At 33.7% G+C, this 22,793-nt stretch overlaps 3 protein-coding genes and 1 non-coding gene across 4 annotated transcripts; 3 read left to right on the forward strand and 1 right to left on the reverse strand.

The window, feature by feature from the left end:
- The first annotated feature begins 617 nt into the window (after positions 1 to 617).
- TRNAY-GUA (transfer RNA tyrosine (anticodon GUA)) lies at positions 618 to 703 on the forward strand. The gene is given in 2 exon segments: positions 618 to 654; positions 668 to 703. It is a non-coding gene; the product is annotated as a tRNA-Tyr (tRNA).
- Positions 704 to 15,608: 14,905 nt separating this feature from the next.
- Positions 15,609 to 18,213, forward strand: LOC145062759 (gamma-glutamyl hydrolase 2-like). Its single transcript, XM_079010358.1, has 10 exons — positions 15,609 to 16,226; positions 16,469 to 16,555; positions 16,657 to 16,746; positions 16,832 to 16,926; positions 17,024 to 17,084; positions 17,164 to 17,253; positions 17,388 to 17,450; positions 17,568 to 17,656; positions 17,750 to 17,842; positions 17,962 to 18,213. Exons 1-10 carry the CDS (start codon positions 15,792 to 15,794, stop codon positions 18,011 to 18,013), a joined length of 1,155 nt encoding a protein of 384 aa, XP_078866484.1. The 5' UTR covers positions 15,609 to 15,791; the 3' UTR covers positions 18,014 to 18,213.
- Positions 18,214 to 18,823: 610 nt separating this feature from the next.
- On the forward strand, positions 18,824 to 21,706 carry POLD3 (DNA-directed DNA polymerase). Its single transcript, XM_079010166.1, has 8 exons — positions 18,824 to 19,053; positions 19,421 to 19,476; positions 19,568 to 19,692; positions 19,771 to 19,930; positions 20,011 to 20,357; positions 20,446 to 20,928; positions 21,046 to 21,145; positions 21,444 to 21,706. The coding sequence occupies exons 1-8, from the start codon at positions 18,985 to 18,987 to the stop codon at positions 21,580 to 21,582; spliced, it is 1,479 nt and encodes a 492-aa protein (XP_078866292.1). The 5' UTR covers positions 18,824 to 18,984; the 3' UTR covers positions 21,583 to 21,706.
- Positions 21,707 to 21,735: 29 nt separating this feature from the next.
- On the reverse strand, positions 21,736 to 22,793 carry LOC145062585 (uncharacterized). Its single transcript, XM_079010167.1, has 4 exons — positions 22,652 to 22,793; positions 22,408 to 22,533; positions 22,178 to 22,297; positions 21,736 to 22,049 (listed from the first exon to the last, which is right to left on the reverse strand). Exons 1-4 carry the CDS (start codon positions 22,686 to 22,688, stop codon positions 21,985 to 21,987), a joined length of 348 nt encoding a protein of 115 aa, XP_078866293.1. The 5' UTR covers positions 22,689 to 22,793; the 3' UTR covers positions 21,736 to 21,984.

Consider the following 22,793-nt stretch of genomic DNA (forward strand, 5'->3'; position numbering starts at 1 on the left):
CTACGTGGACGAAAACATTCCATATCACATATATCATGTCATTGATAAAACCTCTTAATAGGCTAAATATCCAACAATTTGTTATTTAAAAGATAATTTGAAAGTTCACACTTACAATGTACAAATTAAACGACATACACTTAAAACCAACATAATAGTTTATTTGTTAACTATCAAATTATCGCATAAAACAATTTTAACTTAAAGGTATTTTTTTGTTTATTTTTTTTTTTAATGTTTTATCAAAGTTTGGAATAAAGTACAAAGTGACACAAGTTTGAAGGATATTGAGTGACATCGTGTGACGTTTTCATAACTCAATTGTTTTTTATAACCCTTTCCATACTTTTGTGACTTTATATATTTCTATTTAAAATTGAAATTGTTTATTTGATTTTGTTAAATGTTGTCAATATTATTTATAAATTAAACTTGTGTACAAATTTTCGTGTATTAACACAATGAATCATAAAATTTATGCTTCGATTTTCCACAAATATATCAATTACGTGATTTAATTAAGCTGTGAAATGATACCACACTTATTTTTAAGTTACAAAATAATAACCTATATGAAATTATTTTATATATTATCTACAAATAGACTAAACATAAAACCGACCTTAGCTCAGTTGGTAGAGCGGAGGACTGTAGTGTTAACATAGCCATCCTTAGGTCGCTGGTTCGAATCCGGCAGGTCGGATTTCTATTTTTTTCTTTTTCTTTTTCTATTTCCCATATTTTTAATGATTTTAGGCGTACAGAGTACATCATTTATAACTTTTTTATTTATTACGCATATTTTTTTTTTATGATTTTAGGTGTATAAAGTAAATCATTTATTGATTTTAATATATTTTAATGACATATCATCAATACATATCAAGGTTCTATATTCATCATATTGTTCTTTTGTTTCAAATTCATCATTTGCATTAGTTAACTTTGTTAGAGTTTGACAAAAAAAATTCAATTGATAATACGTAATTTTTTAATTTTTTAATTTTTTAATTTAAACATGTAATCAAATGAATTATACACTAGTATTTTTATTTATATTACGTATGTATTTTACAAACCATTATATGAATAAAAGCAACGTCTTATCTGGAAAAAAGGAAGAACAAGGCATGGTATGTCTTTTGAAAAAAGAAATATAAAGACGAAATAAAGGGAAATAAAAAGAAAAAGGTAAAAACAGCATGATAAACAGATAAAGTATTTACCTTTGACTATTTCCAATGTTTGGAACAAATGCATCTCTGAAAGAAATCTATGCAGAAATATTTGACCAAACTTTAAGAAAAAAAGCATGTCAATGAACTCCTTCAAAACCAAAAAGGTAAATTATTATTGGATCAAATGATATAATCAGAAAAGAAAAACTAAAAAGAATCAGAATAGATAGTTGAACATGTCAAAAGTTATTTGAAATTTGTTTTAATGTATACCACTTATAAATTTGTTTAAAGTTAGATTTTTACTTATAATAGAAATTGTCCCCTTCCTGCTTTGTGGGATGTATTAATTTTCAATTGTATTTGTCAAAGTCATAAGTTCCAATGTCTGTTTTACAAATGACGAATCTGTAAATTTTTCTATTAAGCATATACAATTTTTCTATTTTTTTAAACACATGAACCTTTGCTATAAAAAAACATTTTGTAAAAGGACAATTTTGTAATTTATTTTTTACAAAGGGATTAAATATGCTAACATATGAAACCAAAGTCTCAAACCCAAAGAGTATATTATTTAAACATATAGACTATTACAAAAAAAATCATATGAACTTTTTTTTTTTTTTTTTGTAAATTATATACTCAACTTTTATAATTTATTTTTTACATAGAAACCAAACATGTCAATATACAAAAATATTATAGCCAAAGTCTAAAAACAAAATTATTCTATTTGGTTTTATTATATATATAATAATGTGGCTAAAATCTAAAAAACATAAGTACACTATTCACAACCAACTTGATTTTTATTATATATAATAAACTAGTTGTAAGACCCGTATGTTATACGGGTTAAATAATACAAAAATAATTAAACATAAATGTTTGAACAGAAGTTTATTTAAACATACGGGTTAGATAATACAAAAATAATTAAACATAAATGTTTGAACAAAAGTTTATTTAAATTTGAAATTTTAGATTTGAAATTAAATTTTAAAATTTGGTTTAAAAAGAAACATATTAAAAATACTATATAAGTAATATTGTAATTATTGGTTATTTTCAATTAAGGCAATTATTAATTAAGGTGTAAATATGATGTGTTAATTAAAAAAAGATAAAAAAAAATTGAGAAAATGACAAATGGAAAAAACATTTCTTCAAAAATACCAAAAAATGACATGTGTCCAATTTAATGAGAAAGTGACATGTGGCAAAATTATTTTCATTTATTAGGAAGGATACTATAATCGTTATATTTCAAGTTTAATACATTATTAATTATAAATAATGATAATAAACAATAAATTACATGGGCCTTATATATACAATAGGTCCGTTGGATTTCAAACACATATCTTTAATTTTAACATCCATGTGATTATGTATCTAAATTTGTATACATTAGGGATTAAGGGATTAGAAGTTAGGAGCTATGGATAAATCAAAGGTTCCATACTTTTATTTAAGGGAAGATGCCCCCAATTCCCATTGCCATACAGATGATTAATAGGTCCAAAGGTCTTTCTTAAGTCGTCCCATGTTCATGGCTCATGGCCCATGAAACGTACAATAAACACTATTGGATTTTCACGATTCTTGTCAAACTGATTACAAGTAAGAGGTTCATAAAATCAGGTCTTGAGTTAGACACAAATCAGAAAAATTTAAGTAATCGTAATTGGTATTTGTGATCCTTTGTAGTCATGCCACGAGAAACCATTCTCGGACTGGACGTGTGCTTAATCTTAAGTAATCGATAATCTTACAACTCCAATCAAATATATATATATATATATATATATATATATATATATATATATATATATATATATATATATATATATATATATATATTCTTTTATCACACTATAAATACCATAACATCCAACTATTTTTTTAATTCATACCTTCTTATTTTCTCCAAAAAATATTAATCAAAATGTCATCATCTCCATCATCCGATTCGACGGCTCTAGATGAGAATAAGTTTATCGATTCCGTCATGGCGAAAACAGTTGCATACTTTCAAAACCGATTAGGCGAAACTTCATGTGCACGATCTAAACCAAGAAAGTCGCGGTTGCGTAGAAAACGCGAAGCCGGACACGATCGTCTTATAGAAGATTACTTTGCAGATGACGTCATCTACGCTGCAAAGTTTCAACGTCGGTTCCGGATGAGGAGGGAACTATTCTTACATATTGTTACCGATTTGGAAGGCTGTTTTCCATATTTCCAATGGAAAAAAGATGCGAGGCGGATAAAATGTCTCTCTCCAATTCAAAAATGCACGACTGCAATTCGTTAGTTAGCATACGGCATGAACGCAGACAGATGGAACAAGTATTTTAAGATGTCAAAGCGTACCGTGCGGGAGTGTGTGTACAAGTTCTACAAAGTGATCTGTTTGGTTTATGGGCAATGATATTTGTGCAAACCAACTATGAAAGATATCCACTAATTGTACACGGTGCATGAAGGCAAGCATGGATTCCCTGAAATGTTTGGTAGTGTCGATTGCATGCATTGGAGTTGGTCATTATGCCCCAACGCATGGCGTGGTCACTACATGAAAGGCGACCACAAAGAACCGACGATCGTTCTAAAGGCTATCACATCACATGATCTTTAGATATGGCATGCATTCTTCGGTCCAACCGGTTCAAACAATGACATCAATGGTATTCAACGATATCTACCTTGGAAAGTCGCACGATGTACCTTTTCAAGCAAATGGAGTAGCATATAAGTGTGGCTACTATCTTACTGACGGTATATATCCTCCCTTGTCTGTTTTTGTGAAATCGTTTACATGTCCTAACGACCCGAAAAGGAAAAAGTTTAAAGAGGCGCAAGAGTAAGCTAAGAGGATGTGGAGCGAACATTTGGTGTACTTAAGAGACGTTGGCAAGTAGTAGCAGTCGGGGCAAGGTCATATGAAGTGAAAGGTTACAACATATAATGTATGCATGTACCATATTGCATAATATGATTCTTGAAGACGAAGGAAAGACAATATGTCGGTACAACGAAAATAAAGTTTTGCCAAATGTCGAAGGAGTAGCTATTGGTACACAAGAGTATAGGGCAAATAGAAGATAAGTACACAATCGCGACATTCATCACGCCTTTCGTGCTGATTTGGTGGAGCACGTTTATAGGACTCATATTCAGCCGTTGATAGAATTTTCTCATGATGATTTGTTTGACGAATCAGACGAGGATTTTGATATGTTCGTCGAGAGCGAAGATTCCGATGGCGAGAGTGACGTTCGGGAGAATGATGAAGACGATGAGGTAGATGAGGATGACGATGATTCCGAGTGACGTATTTTGGTTTTTTCTTAAATTATGATATCAACTATGTTTTCTATGTTGTGGTTTTTTTGATTTTTTATTTGCGTTCTTTTTTAATTTTCTACTTATTTAAATATTATGTTTATTGTATTTTTTATTTTAATTAATGAAATGCTTTTTATTTTTAATTAAATCTTAAGTTTATTATTAATTTAAAAGTTATAAATCATAAAAAATAATTAATTTTATTTAAAAAATAAAAAAGAACAAAGAAAAACAAAATAATGGGTGAAACTTCTCATCCATTCCTTGGTTTATGTGAGAGAAAGAAAAGTGAGAGAAAGGGTGTTTTGACCCACAAAAAATAAGGAAAGTTTCCTACAAGACCCTTCGATCTTGTGTCATATTGGCATAGCTATTATCACAAAATATAAATATAAAAACATTAAAATAATTATTGCACAAATGATCCTACCGCCACATTTGAATGAAATGTTTAACACTTATGTCTTCCTAAAATCTGGTCGTTCATCATTATCAACCTTTAAAGAACAAAAAAAAAAATGTAAATTCAAACCTCCACTACCTTGAACTTGGTATAAATATTATGTCACATGTTTTTACTGAACTTTTTGACACAATTATTGTTTTAATCAATCTGTAATTATCTAAACCTATGGTTGCATGACACTAGTTCAACAATGTGGTTGACGAGGACCTTTACCCTGACGAAAGGTTGAGATTGAGAACAACAAAAATCATATTGGTTTCATGTCGTTTAAAAAAAATGAGAATATGGAATGTGTGTGAAATGTAAAATATATAAAAATTAATGGACCAATTGAGTCAGAGAATATGAATATGAATGTCAAGAGCACAAAATATAAAAAGAGAGATAACAAAATATAAAAAGCTTATAATATATAATTTACTGAGAATAGTACATTAGAGTTTTTTTTTTTTTTTCTTTTTTTTTTCTTTTTTTTTTTAAGTTGTTTCGAAACTAAAACAACCCATCCCATTTATATGCAATGTATTTGGGCAACATGGTAAAAAGAATAACTTAAAATGGAATAAAAAAGAAAATATAGAGTTATTAGATTATAAAAACCAATGTTTCAAAAAAATAAAGACGGAGGAAAATATTAGTTGAATTTGTTAGGACTAAATCGGGTCTTTTTAGGGGGTGTTTGGATTAACTTATTAGTTTATTGCTTATTAGCTTATTTGTGGTGGGAATAAGCAATAAGCATGGGAAAAGATGCTTATTAAAATTAGCTTATTTAGCTTAATAAGTTGGATTTTATCCAAACACTCAAAATTAGCTTATTGTGGAAATAAGCAATAAAAACCTCTTTTTTTCCTATCCAAATACCCCCTTAATATAGGATGTGAATCCATTCCAACAAAAAATTAAAAAAGAACACCTCACTCGCCATAAATCCGCTCTAAACTACACTGAACAAGACTTGAGCCTGGATGCCTCGCTTGGCCAAAATCAAAGAGTTCGTTGTACACCTCTACTACTTATGGTTGAGATTCTCTATGGTCTTTGTAAGATCCAAGTTTTTATAGACAAACTATATATCTAAAAATTATACATAAATAAATTGATAACAAAAATGCTTCCATGATCGATAATTAAATAATTTTATTATATATTCTGATAATAGTATATACATATACATGTATTAATATGATAATACATGTAAATATGTTTTGGGCAAATGTCACAAAAGTCATTAAGTTTACACGAAAATTTGATTTTAACACTGCATTTTCAATTTGTTACAATTATAACCACTTAATCAGTCAACTCGGTTGATTGCTGATGTGGCATGCCGACGTGTCAATTTTAATGATGTTACATGTTGACATTTCATTTTAATGTGACGTTTTTGGTGACATCGCATTTTGGGTGTTAAAATTGCAAAAAGAACAAAAATATAGCGACTTTTGTAATAATTTTCTAAAATGTAGTGACTTTTGTGCAATTCAGCCTATCATCGGTCCCTATGTGTTTCTTCTCGTGTCGCTCCTATGTGTTTCTTCTCGTGTCGCTATATACGTACCTTTGTATATGTTTTTTAGTTAGACACTAGAACAAAAGAAACTAAAAAGATAGCTAATATGCATAATACCTACCTTCATTTCATCACTTTTTTCTCAGAGAAACCAAAGGGCTATCTGGGTTTGCTAAATGAGGTTACTGCAATCAAATGAAAACATGCAGGTTTAGTTAATATTTAACAAAACTTTGAGATATAATGTATATTCTCTTATTCATTTGAGTTTTTGTTGCAAAACAAAAGATGAACTAAATCCTATAAGTCTATTAGATAAAGATAAATACAACAGGCGAAGACGAATATACAGAAAGACTGACAATATTGATACCACTCGATTGAACAAATTGCATGGTTACTAAAAGATATAAGCAAAAAGGGGTCTTACATGTTCTCCTAATGTTGTAGGTGAACTCTCTTGATGACCATCAACATTGTAAATGAATTAGGGTTTTCAACATAAGTGTAGGAAATAGCTTCCTATACCTCCACATATGAAACACTCCATGACCTCCTAGAAACTCCATGGGTTCCTTTAGGGTGTGGGGCAGTGGACATGTTGTCGATAGCCAAATCTCCACACATTCATCCTTTATGTTTTCAAGTCTATTTTCCATGCACTTTACACTTATGGACACTACACATTGTTTATGAAAGGCAAATAAAAAACATCCGACATTCAAATTGCCTCCAACGATAATAACAATGTACGTATTTATATGTTTTAGCAAAAATAGCAATATATAACTTCATTGAACTTGTAAATTGTTAACAAATTTCACGATGTGTATTACTATAATTGCTAAAAAAAATAGGCATAACATTACGATTATGGGTAAAGAAATATTAGTATGTTGATATATATGCCTGAAGAGTGGCTCGATCATTTAGGGTTTCGAAAAGATATTTCTAACTTGTATTGTAAACCCCGTTTTCCATGATGGGTCGATTTAGGGTTTCAAGGAGTCAAAAGGTCGATTTTTGGAGAAAATCGAGTGTCATAATGTAACCATTGGGTGGTCACAACATGACAGGGGTAAATATGAGAAAAATGTTTTGGGACCAATCTCACGACATGAGACATAAGGTCTCACGACGTGAGAACTATTACATCCCAAACCCATGATCTTTTAGGGTTTTCTTCATATTTAAGCCCCTCTAAGTCATTTTTAGGGTTCATTACCAACCTCCAGCACCCTTTTACCTCAGAAAACCCCTAACCTAATTCTTTGGTTGATTCTTCACCTTTTGGAGCATTTTTTGGCTTGAAGAATAAGAGACGAAGGAGAAAAAGGTGTTCTATTGGTGGAGCTTACAAAGAAACATCATCATCGTCACCTCATTTTGTTTTTCGGACCTTTGTAAGTGGTAAATACTTAAACTTTATTGCTTAAGGTGGTTAGATCTAAGTTGTTGTCCCATTTATTTCATGTCCAAGCAAGTTTGATTGGAAGGAATACATAAAATTGGCAACGTTATGCATTTTAAAGGTCCTTGGAGTATGATTATTGTTCATATCTAGAATTTGCTTGATTATTGGACCCATGTATGAGGATTTTGGTCTAACCTCTTCATTTTGACATATAATAGATGGATGACATGCATGAGGCGTGCATGTTCATCAAGTAATCATTTTTATGGACCTTTGGAGTCCCCTTTGGCTTATGGAAAAGTTAGAGTGAAAGACTTTATGGATTAAGGACTTAAATCTTTGGATTTTGGCTTCACATTGTAGTCATGACGTGAGACATAAGGTCTTACGGCGTGAGAATGAAATATCCCATTTTTGGCTGAGTCTTTTTAGGGCTCACTATGTGATAGCAGGATGTTCACGTCTTGAGGTCAGCTCAAATGACTTTTCCATGACCGAGTTGGTGTAACATCTAGATCTCTAAGGTACTTAATTCCTTGAATTTATAGCTTTTGAAGGGGGGTCACGACGTTAGATATAAAAGGGATTAAAGGAACAAGAAATGTCTCGAAGAGGTCCTTATAAACACTTTTGGAGAGTGTAACACCCGGTTCCCGGTACGTATTTAAATTCAAGGATTGTTGTAATTTACTTTGGGACTCGGCGAGTTCGAGGCCCAACTCGTCGAGTAGACTCGACTTTTGATCGGGGGTTTAAGTGATCTACTCGATGAGTCGGGAGACCGTAATACTAATTGAATTTGAGAATGCAATTTACATAATCGCTATCTCCTTAAAATCTCTCTTAGTGAAAGCGTTTCCTCGTAATCATTTTCATGAAGGAGAGAAACCTTATGACACTTAGATTTTATGGTGCATGTGTTCCTATCCATGCGAACTTGTCGTAACCATAATCACAAGATAATGTTTGTGTCAAATCCAAACTTTTATGGACAAAACTTGTTCATACTTAATTTATTGCCATCAAGGGTCCCACCATTGTTTCCAAGTTATTTAGCAGCTCACATATGCCAGTCAATGTACTTTCATTGAACAAGGTGCTTGCCTTATGCAGTCTCGTTGAGAACTCGTAGAACTCATATGCATAATCACTCAACTGGATTGACAGAGAAATAAAATTTTGTCAACACGATAGGTTACAATCCTTAAGTCGTGTGCTAGTGTTTAATAGGTTTACTTCTTGATTTATATCATTGTGTATGTGTAAAAGTATTTTTAAGAGACGAACAAAACGAGAGAGAAAGTTAAAAAGGAACGTGTATGTGTAAAAGTAAAAATGAATCTAATACTTAAAAAATACAGCTGCCCTTCCTTTATATCATTGTGTCAAGATTATGGGTCGGATCCTAGGATCCGTGTGTCTAATTCTGCACAAGTTTAATAAAAACGAGCCGCATTCTAGAAGAAAGTCATAATAACTTAAACAACCCTTTGAACCTGATTAATAACAAAAAGTGCATCAACAAGGAATAACAATATGTACACAAGCAACCGTGTAACAAAAATAAATACAAAACTAATCCAAAACTAATAAATAATGACATTGAATGTTAAAAACACTTAATATTTTCAATAGTCAGCATGTCACATCATCAAAAACTGACACATCAACATGTCACATCAGCAGACAGCCAGTTTGACTGATTAAATTGTCAAAATTATAACAAATTGAAAACAAAATATTTAACAAGACAAAAGAAATAAACATAGTGTCAAAATAGTTAATATTTGCTACTAAGACCGGACGGAGCCGGATGCAGGAAGAGGGGCGGGACCTTTCTCGCTCCGATGAACACCGCACCGGCGGTGCGGGAAGGCTTGCGCGTGGAATGGATGGCGGGGTGGGGTTGTCACGTTCTCACTCCTCCATCGATTGGTTGTTTATTTTTTTAGTTCCAATGGCTATATAACGTTAAATCATTAATATATATATATATATATATATATATATATATATATATATATATCTATTCCTCCACTATAAATCCCATAACACCCAACATTTTCTTAACCCATACCTACTCTCTCCAAAAAAATATTAATCAAAATGTCATCATCTTCATCATCCAATTCGACGGCTCAAGAGGAGGCTAAATTTATCGGTTTCGTCATGGTGAAAACGGTTGCATACTTTCAAAACCGACAAGGTGAAACATCACGTGCACTGTGACATCTCCAAAATCTCGGCCAGAAAAGACCGATTTTCATTTATGCTTTTAAAATAATTTCAGAGTAAATCATTTTGATTTGAAAAAGTTGCGGAATTTGTTCCCAAAAACAAAACATGATAAAACAATGTTTACCAAAGCATTTCATAAAAGAAATGTATTTTCATTATATAATCAAAACTCGGGGTGTCATGTTCCGATACAGACCAATAAACATAAACGATAACATTACAAGTCATTCAACAAATATATACATATACAGACTTGTAAACAAAACAACTTGATGGTTCATCCATCTTATGCCCTCGCCCAACTTCCTGTAATACAAATAAAACTGAGTGGGTCAGGCTTGGGAGCCTGGTGAGCATATAGGGTTTTCAACCCACAATAAATAATCATATTTAATTTTTACCAACTGACATGCTGCCTTTCGTCAATGTCAGAAACTTGTTCTCTAGTTCCAACAGATTTTGAGCCGAGCAGAACTTGCGCTTGAACTGCACCAAGAATTCTGCCCATGACAATTGCAGTGGCTCATTAGGGCTTAAAGTCTTCCCTAGAGTGTTCCACCAACGAACGACTCCACCTCGGAACTGACACACTGCATAGATAGTCTGCAACTTGCCTTTGCAGTCACAAGTCATAAAGGCCACTTCCATTTCGGAGATCCAATCCATAACTCCAATCGGATCCTCCTTTCCATCGAAGGTCGATGGTTTGCAAGTTAGAAAGTCCTTGTACTTGCATCCCATTCCATCATTCCTTCCATCATGGTTATCTTGCCTAACTATCGGTGGGTTGGCTTGACCAACAGACCCACTGAAGTTTCCACCTTCCGAGTGCCCTTCATTTAATTCGGGCTCTTCCACACGAATTGACAGTTCTTCACGATTCTGTTGAAGCAACCGTCTAGTTTCATCCATCTGACGATCCAACATCGTCTGAATCATCATTTGCACACCAGCCATGGTTATTGGCTCAGGTGCTGCTGCTACGACAAGTATTTGCTCAATCGCTGGTGGTTGATTCCTGTTTTCATCAGCATTTCCAACTCCACTCCTCGTTCTCACCATTTTTGATCTACACACCGAATAAGGTGAAATTAGATCCTCAATCACGATAGATATTCAAATCATCATTATCACTCCGAAACGTTTACATGCTAGTTCTAATATCGTAGACGCACGCTTAGAATCCTACACACATAAAGTTTATAGATCCGGTCGGCAACAGACCATAGATCCGAACAAATAATATCATATATGACAACATATAACATTTAGCACATAAAACATTTTAGGCAACTTTCCTAAAATAAACTAGTGCTCGTGTCTAAAACATAACAGACACACATCTCAAAACTTCACTTAGCATTCTAAGTTTAAGTCTAGAAATCCTACAAATTCCTAGTTCGCTTAAACTAATGCTCTGATACCAACTGTGACATCCCCAAAATCTCGGCCAGAAAAGACCGATTTTCATTTATGCTTTTAAAATAATTTCATAGTAAATCCTTTTGATTTGAAAGAGTTGCGGAATTTGTTCCCAAAAACAAAACATGATAAAACAATGTTTACCAAAGCATTTCATAAAAGAAATGTATTTTCATTATATAATCAAAACTCGGGGTGTCAAGTTCCGATACAGACCAATAAGCATAAACGATAACATTACAAGTCATTCAACAAATATATACATATACAGACTTGTAAACAAAACAACTTGATGGTTCATCCATCTTATGCCCTCGCGCCACTTCCTGTAATACAAATAAAACTGAGTGGGTCAGGCTTGGGAGCCTGGTGAGCATATAGGGTTTTCAACCCACAATAAATAATCATATTTAATTTTCACCAACCAATAATAACCCAATTACCCATTCCCGTTATTCTCACTTTATGTCCCTAAGACACTAACATAAGGGACCTAGTCTAAGAATATTTCATCGGGGCGACAACACATGCTTCGGGGGTTCCTCAGCAATATAAGTCAAATAAGGCAACCATGAGGGGGATGGAGTACAGCGAATGAACACCCAAGTTCATTAACACCTACAGGTGGCGAACCTGCTAATGTTCCATAAGACTGTCTAGAAAAGTCCGTGGTCGTCATCTAAACTCCGCTAGATGACTGAATCAAACAACAACGAGGCCTCTCATCTGTTTATTACACACCAACTATCTACCCATGTTCTACCTAACATATTAGTAGATAAAAATATACATTTTTATACATAGTTTTAAGAAAAAACTGTATAGCATGCTTTGATCAATACATATTCCACATAACAGATGAGGCACACACACATAACACGTATTTCATAGAAAACAAATCAGATCTATGAGATAGAAGAGAGTGAATATACATTCACACATCTAACACAAAATATACACATAATACGTATTTCGTATAAAATACTTCATAATTATGCGTTAGAAGAAAGTAACCACACACTCACACCTATAAACAACAATATACTTAATACACTCGAACCATACTTGTATTATTATCGTGTTTATGAAAGGTAGTATACACTCACTTGATCAGAAGATGATCGGACAACACTACGACTTGCAGAAGTAGTAATCCTCAGCAGATCTGGAAGATCTTCACAAAAATCGAACTTCTCGCGGGCAGAGCTTCGGCTCGGGAACCGCATTTCTCGGGATCTTCGGGATCTCGGGACTTGCCTCGGGGCTCGAGAATAATACCGGGGCATCGGGGTATTTCTGGCACGCAAATCGATGCAAAACGGGAGAGAGAAGAGAGAAAAATAGCAAAGAACTCGGCTGCCTTCAGATCCTATTTATAGGAGGCTGGAGCCTCAGAGTACGCGGGGCGTACTGGTCCGAAATCGTCACTGCTTACGTATCCGAAGTGCTCGAGTGCGAGTGTCGACATTCCTCGGTGTACGCGCGGTGTACATGGGTACGCGGGGCGTACTTCGGATCAGATCGGTGACTCCTTTGGATAATCATCCGAATTAAAGATTAAATTTAAATACAAATTATTTAATAAACTTCGGAAATTCATATCTTCTTCATACGAACTCCGTTTTCGACGTTCTTTATATCCACGTGAAGGTGAGACTACGCTCTACAACTTTCGTTTAGACTTCGTCGGCTAATTTTAACTTTATTTTTATTAATTATTTTTAATAGGTCGGGACATAAAAACTTCGTTATAAATTCATAACTTCTTCGTTTGACGTCCGTTCTCGCTTAACTTTTTATCGCTTCGATACCAACAACGAGACCTTCGATCCTCGTTTAGATTGCTTCGGCTAAAAACCCTCGATCTCAAATCAAGTATAACATGCTGCATACCGCTAAGCCGAAACTTCGATAAATCATAACTTCCTCATACGAAGTCAGATGCGGGCGTTCTATATATATTCGGAAACCTCATTTCAACTACTACAACATTAACCAAAGATATCAAGTTTATTTTACACTTAAATTTTGACGCTTATTTTTATTCTTAATTAATCAAACCACATAATTAAGCAATTAAGCACAAACATATAATACTCAAATAATACAATCTTATTATTTCAAAACGGGTTACAAAGGTTAACCTAGACTATTACATTGCTAAAAATGGCAAACCCGTAAACACAGGCGTTACATGCACGATCTGAACCAAGAAACCCGCCGTTGCGTATAAATCGCGAAGCCGGACACGATCGTCTTATAGAAGATTACTTTGCAGATGACGCGATCTACGCTGTAAAGTTTCGACGTCGGTTCCGGGTGAGGCAGGAACTATTTTTACGTATTGTTGGTGATCTGGAAGGCCGTTTTCCATATTTCCAATGGAAAATGGATGCGAGCCGGATAAAAGGTTTCTCTCCAATTCAAAAGTGCATGGCTGCAATTCGTCAATTAGCATACGACATGGGCGCAAACAAATGGGACGAGTATTTTATGATGTCAAAGCATACCGTGCGGGAGTGTGTGTACAAGTTCTGAAAAGCAATCTGTTTGGTTTATGGGCAACGATATTCGCGCAAACCAACTATGAACGATATCCACCAGTTGTATACGGTGCATGAAGGCAAACATGGATTCCCTGGAATGCTAGGTAGTATCGATTGCATGCATTGGAGTTGGTCATTATGCCTCAACGCATAGCGTGGTCAGTACATGAGAGACGACCACAAATAGCCGACGATCATTCTAGAGGCTATCGCATCACATGATCTTTGGATATGGCATGCATTCTTTGGTCCCTTTGGTGCAAACAATGACATCAACGATATCTACATTGGAAAGTCGCACGATGTACATTTTCAAGCAAATAATGCAGCATATAAGCGTGGATACTATGTTACCGACGTTATATATCATCCATTGTCTGTTTTTGTGAAATTACATATCCTAATGACCCGAAAAGGAAAAGGTTTAAAGAGGCGCAAGAGTCAGCTAGGAAAGATGTAGAGCGAACATTTTGTGTACTTAAGAGACGTTGGCAAGTACTTGCAGTCGGGACAAGGTCATATGAAGTGAAAAGGTTACAACACGTAATGTATGCATGTATCATATTGCATAATATGATTCTTGAAGACGAAAGAAGAGCGATATGTCGGTACAACGAAAATGAAGTTTTGTCAAATATCGAAGGAGTAGCCGTTGGTACACAAGAGTACAAGGCAAATATAAAAGAAGTACACAATCGCGACATTCATCACGCCTTTCGTGCTAATTTGGTGGAGCACCTTTATATAACTCATATTCAGCCGCCGATAGAGTATTGTCATGATAATTTGTTTGACGAATCAGACATGGATTTTAATATGTTCGTTGAGAGCGAAGATTCTAATGACGAGAGTGACGTTTATGAGAATGATAAAAACGATGAAGTCAATGACGTGGATGATGATTCCGAGTGACATATTTTGGTTTTTTTAAAATTAAGATATTAATCATGTATTTATGTTGTGGCTTGTTTGATTTTTTGTTTGTGTTTTTTTGTTCTTTTAAATTTTCTACTTATTTAAATATTAGGTTTTGTAATTTTTATTTTAATTAATGAAATACTTTTTATTTTTAATTAAATTTTATGTTTATTATTAGTTTAAAAATTATAAATCATAAAAAAAGAAATTTTATTTAAAAGAAAAAAGAAATAGTGAGAAAATCTTTCTCACCTATTACTTGAGTTTTGGACCTTTGGTGAAAGATATCAAAGTGAAAGAAAAAATATTGTCACCACAAAAAATGAGGGGAGTTACCCATATCCTCCCGTCGAATAAGAACATGTTAGTAGTATGTAAACAACAATTTAAAAAGTTAGCGATAACATTTTCTTGTTTACGTGATGTTTCCTCGTGTGGCTCATGGCTTTACACGTGCCCGTGTCATGAACGAACGGCTAGGATATAGAAGTTACAAATATTTTTTTTAATAATTAAAATATTTTGTTTTTTACTTTTATAAAATACAAATACTATATTTCAATAAAATAACTAATGTGAACGTGTAAATATTGACAAAATTCTTATTTACGATTAAATTCCGGATTATCGATCCGGTAATACAGCCAACGGCGGCGTCGATCACATTTCTCGTTTCTCCGATGTTGAAACCTCAAGCGCCGTCGATTACCTCCTCCGCTGCTTCCTCTCACATCATCTGCTGATGAAACCGCCACAACCACCACCACTACCACCACCGTGTTCTGTCACTGTCGTTACTGAACACTCCTCATCCTCCTCCAGTTCTCCGTCCATTTCACCTGCTACTACTTCCGACATGTGGAATTACATATGGATCCCTTTTCTGCTGTCTCTCATGAAAGAAGTCAGCTCCGCTAACGCTGCTTCCGAGTCAAAAATCTTCTTGCCCTCTGCTTCTGTTGCTGGTTTGACTTCATCGTGTCCTGCGCCGGATCCTAAGCTGAATTACCGCCCGATAATCGGGATTCTCAGCCATCCAGGCGATGGTGCCTCCGGTCGACTTAATAACGCTACTAATGCCTCGTATATTGCTGCCTCGTATGTCAAGTTTGTTGAATCTGCCGGAGCTAGGGTCATTCCTCTCATCTATAATGAACCTTCGGAGGTTCTACAGAGTGTAATTTCTCACATCTTCAATCTATAATTCCATTTCCAGAAACTTCAACTGAATCGATTAATCGGCATCGAATAGAACGTTGAAATTTAACCTATAAAATTATCTGATCTAATTAGTTACGTGTATTCGTTAGTGTTATCTAGCATCCGAAATCCAAGGAATGGCCGTATGTGCCTATCCTATAAAATCGCTTTTAATTGTGTCCATCATAAATTTAGATAACCTGTTCAATTGCACTGCAGAAACTCAATCTGGTCAATGGAGTAATCTTCACCGGTGGATGGGCTAAGACTGGCCTCTACCTTGATGTTGTAGACAGAATTTTTAAGGTAATTGCAACTTCTTATTGAAATATTATTCTGAAAAACATCTTGATTCATGATCATGTGCTCTTAATGTTATCGGGTTCTTTCATTCTCTACTTTTGCAGCAAGTTCTGAAGAAGAACGATGCAGGCGACCATTTCCCATTGCTTGCAATATGCTTAGGTTTTGAACTCCTAACAATGATTGTTAGCAAAGTAAGCCATGTTCATCCATGTATTACACTATTATTGTTTGTTTATGCATTGATTTTCACTGTTTGTAGTTCTTTTATATCACTAGAACAATGACATCCTTGAAGGCTTTAGTGCATCAGATCAAGCTTCAACACTCCAGTTCATTAAGAACATAAACGTTGAAGGAACTTTGTTTCAAAGGTATATCACATTGAAAAAACCGCTGTTAAAAAACGAATAACTTGTATGATTTCCATAACTGAAATATGTTAAGTTAATCCTTTTGTTTTTTCTACAGATTTCCTCCTGAGTTACTTGCAAAGATGAGCACAGAATGCCTTGTGATGCAAAACCATAAAGTGAGTTCAACCATTGCTAAAATGATCTTAATCCAAAGAATTCTTTTCAATCCTAAATTTTGATTTGTCTATGTAACAGTTTGGCATATCACCAGAAACTTTTCAAGGAAACATGGAACTCTGCAGTTTCTTCAAGATCTTAACAACCAGTGTTGATGAAAATAACGAGGTGCATTGTGATTTGTGCATAGCTTGATCATGTTGTTGCATTCAACTTTCACCTCTTAGATCGATTATGGAATCTTTTTTAGGTGAATGTTCTAATTAGCTCGAATCTAAAATCTTTAAAAATGATTTGATCAGGTATATGTATCAACAGTTCAATCAAAAAGTTACCCTGTGACAGCTGTCCAATGGCACCCAGAGGTATTACTCTTACTAAATGTCTATATCTTCTTACTATAGTAGCTTATAAGCTAGCTTTTTAAAAAGAGGTATTTAATATGCAAGTAAATGTTGTATATATATATATATATGATGCAGAAAAATGCTTTTGAGTGGGGATTATCGATGATTCCACATTCAGATGATGCAGTTCAAGTGACTCAACATGCTGCCAACTTCTTTGTGAGGTACGCTTTTTGTTAATTTAATAAAGTTTGATTTTAATTATATACTTTTATGTAATGAAAGTTTATTTATTTATTTATTTTTTGGCAATGTAGTGAGGCTAGAAAATCTTACAACAGGCCGCCTACAAAGGAAGTGCTGGATAATCTAATTTACAATTTCAGCCCCACTTATTGTGGGTATGCTGGGTAAGTTTTTGCAACTTTTGAGCATCAAATTAATTACTTATGAAATTAAAATTGTTGTAATGAATTTAAATATTTGTTTTGGACTTTTAGTTATTTGAATGTTATCTGTTTGGGTGCAGGAAGGGATACGATGAGGTTTACATCTTCACTGATAAGATTGCTCGAATGTGATTGTTTTAAATGTCATAGTGTTACACGACACTTATTGGTATTTGGTAAAGTCTGTATTTGTAATTGAAGTATAGCTTAAAAGGGACATGTGTGAGATATGTGAATCATGATGCATAATCATGTTAATCCAATGGTGAATTGTAGATAGATTGGTGAAAAATTTATTAATCAGGAATTACATAATGATGAAAAATTAGAAATTATAATGAGTAGATGTGAATTATTTTTATAAATTAGAGTTTAAAGGAAAGCCTAAAAAGTAAACCCGGAAACATGAACTATTTGAAATGGGCTTTTCCCCTGCAGAATCGGTTTTCAGCCCATGAAGTGTCCACCGATGTAACTATGTAATGTAAATCAAATTTGGCCAAAAAAATTGATAGTTATTTTTGAAAATCCTTAAATTTAATAGCTATTATTTGTAATCAATACTTTAAAACGTATACAAATATTCCATATTACCAAGTAATCAACAAAAAGGATAAGACTATCATTTGAAACATTTCTTGTTAATACTTGTCATACATAAACTACTTTCAATTTTCCTTTATACAATATGTTCAAATTAATTCCATACACAAGTATCTACGTTCTTATGATAAAGTCTAATAACAAATGCAATATTTGACTGTATTTTAAGGATAAAAAATATAAAAACCTTATATCTAAAATTTCAAGTTTAAACAAAATATTACATTCCTTATAAAAAAAAATTGTGATGTGCTTTAAGCAAAATCACGTGCATTGTAGACGTCACGTGCATAACACAAATGACTCGGACAGGCCCATCTGTTGAGTGTTGAATGTCGATGGTTTGATGATATCAACGAAGAAAAAGGGAAATTAGAAAATAAGAAAAGCGGCAAAGAAAATGGCGGGAAATCAAAGAATCTGGAGGGAAGAGAAACGCTGAAATCGTGTAATCGCTGCAAATTGTTGGTTAGAGAAAGATCCCTCCCACCTCAGGAGACATGGCCGATATCGAAACCCTAGGTATTCTAGATGAGATTCAAGCACTCGTCTCCGATAAGCTACAAGTGGTATATATCTCTTGCTCTACTATCGCCTTATCGTTTTCTTCAAATTGTTCGCCACTATATGCAGCGCCTCGTAGATCATGTTGTATTTCGTTATGTTCTGTTCATAGTCGTCAAATTTAAGACTGATTGAATTATAGGTTGAAAGTTGATAACAAAATCTATAATCGCTGGTGCCTACTGTGTTGTTATCCGATCGTTTCGTTAGTAAATTTGTCTGGAAGAAGTAATTAATTATGTGGTATGACTGATTCGTGGTATGTGCTTGCATATAGACCTTATATTTAGGTTTCTGATTACTTATACATAGAAACCCTAAAAGAGCTTCTATTTAGGTTTCCAACTCATAAACCGTAATTATTTTCGGTAGGTTTCTTACAAGTGGCTGAGTCGGAACTTTTTGGTGCCATCAAATACTGCCAAGAAGTGAGTTCTTCTTTCTTTTCAGATATTCTCCTAGCTCTAATATCACTTACACATCCATTTGTGGAGTTTTGATCAACATCTTTGTGCATAGACTTCTTCAAGAGTTCGTAGAAAAGCAAGGATCTCAACTGGAAGTGTTATATTCTTTATCTGGATGGTTGAAGAATAATCCTTCAGTTTACCACACAAAGCTTGTTTTGAGCTCTAAACTTTCAGGTCAGTACAACCATGGCTTAATTTTTGCAGTTGTAATATGGGATATACACGTTCAATTCTTCTTTTCATTTTATGCAGAAGCCAAAGAAGAATTTGGTGACAATTATTCAGTTCAAGTATATAGTGTTCAAGCTTGTATCCCTAAAGATCCAGCAGTGCTTTGGAATGCTGAGTTTATACAAGCAGAAGAGCTCTTCAAGGAGCCCCCTAATGTTGTTAACTGCTTACGTGACAACAGGTGAGGTGTTCATATCTTTTTGTTTTTTCATCAAATTCGTGCAATACACATTCATTTCTCTAACTTTTTTTTTTCTTCAGGTTTTGTGGGGTCTCAAATTCATTTGTGAAACGCAATGCTGAAGGAACACCTATAGTCAGCAAAGCTTCATTTCAAGAAAAAAAGGTTGAAGAATCAAACCCTAAACCTGATAAGGGAAAAGATAATCAAAATGGAAGCCATAGGGCCCAAGTAATTGAACAAGAGGTCAAACCAGTTCCAAAAAAAGATCAAGCTCCTCAATTGCCAAACAAAAAGAAAGCCCAGAATGATAAAACCTCTTCTGGGACTTCAGGTTCATTAGCTAGTATGTGGGGTCGTGCATCTGTAAAACCAAAACCCGAATCTGCACCTGTAAAAACTGATAATCCCATTCCTGTTTCAAATGGTTAGTTTGCTTTATTGCTTCTAATCTCATTGTGATTTAGCTGAAAATCTTGTATTACACATCTAATTGTGCTTTTAAATTCTATCAGATGCTCAAGTTCTTGCTAATGAATTGGAAGAAGATGATAGCAGTGGTGATGAAGATAAGCAAATGAACTTCAAGAGAGGTTCTAATGGTGATGGGAATAATAGAAAAAGGAGAGTTGTCATTGATTACTCTGATGAAGAAGATGAGATAAAAGATGCAGTGAGTTTAGCCTCACCTGATCCTCCAAAAAAGCAAGTTTCTGTGGATTCAAAGAAAAGTTCTAAAAAAACTACAGCTCTTGAAAATAAGAGCTTGGATTTTGATGAACCAAAGGAAGAGAAAGTCAAGGTATCTGACATTGATGCTAAAAATATATTGAAAGAAGAGAACCATGACAAGAAAATTGTGAAACCTATTTCAAATGAGAAAATTTGTCCTGAAAAAGATGATGTAGAACAGAAAGCTAAAGGGAGTGATGCTGCTCAAAAGGCGACTAAAAAGAGAAAAGTTTTGAAGACACGAATCGATGAACGTGGGAGAGAAGGTTTGATATAAACTAAATTTAGCTTCTAGTTGTTAAAAAAACATAAATAAATAAAAGTAAGAAAAAATTTGAAATATTATATAAGTAAATAATTTAATGTTTTTGATTATTTATCAGTAACTGAGGTTGTTTGGGAGGATGAAGAAGAGAAAGAAACAAAGCCTGATGATAATACAAGAAAAAATAAAGACGACAATAATACCATCACCACCAACAGGTAATTATTTAGTATCTTTGTACCTATTTTGAATTATATATATATATATATATATATATATATATATATCACATCAGATATCATATCTGATATCTTTACTTCATAATTACTTTTTCATGCATATTACATGATATTAAATACCACCATATTGTGATAAGTGATGTGTATCTTGGCTTTTCTCATAATTGAGTAGCTTTAAACTTTTTAGGTTTATTGAGTAAAGATTTAAACTTTTTGAATAAAGTTATAAGCTTTTCAATGTTTATTAAATAAAAACTAAATTTTTTTGTGATATCAGGCCTCTTGCAGCAGCTGCTGCTGCTCCCAAGAAGGTTGGAAATGTTCAATCCAATGCAACAGGAAAAGCAGGAAACAAGAAAGCCATTTCCAAGGATCCAAAACAGGGGAATATAATGTCCTTCTTCAAAAAGAAATAATGAGACTTGAGAGGCAAGTTTCCTCATTTATGGATAACTACTATAGTTTTGTTATGTAGAATTTATTTTTGTGCTGATTAAGATGTACACTCGTTTGGTTATATCATGCTTACATTTTAGCTTATGGTTTTTGCACAAATACAATAGATAAGAGAACTAGAAGATGAAAGTCGTAAGTTATTTTTTTTTTCATAGGATTTCTCGAACCCATTACAAAAATATGCCTAAAAACTAATAAAACTACAGAATGGAATCATGAGCCTGGAAATGTTGAAAAGTAAAAGTGGAACCAGGCTTTTAAAAAAACTATTAAGATACATGTAGTAATAATAATAATAATATATCATTATATATTTATATTTATATCCCCCTTTTGTTTGTGTGCTTCTTGTATTATCTCGATCAACTCAGTTGTATTAAGTTTGTGGGCTCGCTCAACACATACCTCGGTATTTCATATTTGGAACCTGTAAATGTAAATATCACACAAAAATTATTAAATTATATACTCATGATATGAAACGCAATGGTGGGTTGTACCATATGGTACAACCCAGAGATGCATTTGGTTGATATGAATGAAAAGGAAAGAGACCTCCTTCATCATAACAAACTGTCATATCGGGTTTATGAACAATGACACCAGCACTGTCTATGATTGCTTGAGCAAGCTCTATATCAGCTTCTGCTGCTGCATGTATCGCATCCCATATTTCTTTTTTTTTTTTTTTGGATAACGTTAAATATTTATCAGAAGAAATGCAAAATAAGTTTTTCTTAATAATATTAGTAATAAAAGAAATAATAAAAGTAAAATGAAATTACCTTTCTTGCCACCGTGGTGGGGGGCTGTATCCCAAAACTCATCACGCATCTGCACAAGCTGACTCCACGTCACCGGACGTGGGAACTTCCATGGCTTTGGCTTCCTTATCTTTTTTGTCCTTCTCGCTATAATATATAAAACAGTCAAAATTAATTAATGTCATTTTTTTAGCAAAAATAAAATAAAATTGTAACATCAGGAAACAAGAAACAAAAATCCTTGTTTGGACATGGTGAGACTTACGGTGTTCTTTATTTAGTGAAGATGTAGAGCAACCCATTTTTGGTCTCTAAACTTCACAGGTAGGGATTAGAGAGTGGAGACACTATTGTAATAGTATTCAAGGCAAATGAAGTCTTTCAAGAAAGATTTAAATACGAGTGGT

Source organism: Lactuca serriola, chromosome 7 (assembly GCF_051521515.1).
Source record: "Lactuca serriola cultivar US96UC23 chromosome 7, Lser_US96UC23_V15, whole genome shotgun sequence".
NCBI classification, from domain to species: domain Eukaryota; kingdom Viridiplantae; phylum Streptophyta; class Magnoliopsida; order Asterales; family Asteraceae; genus Lactuca; species Lactuca serriola.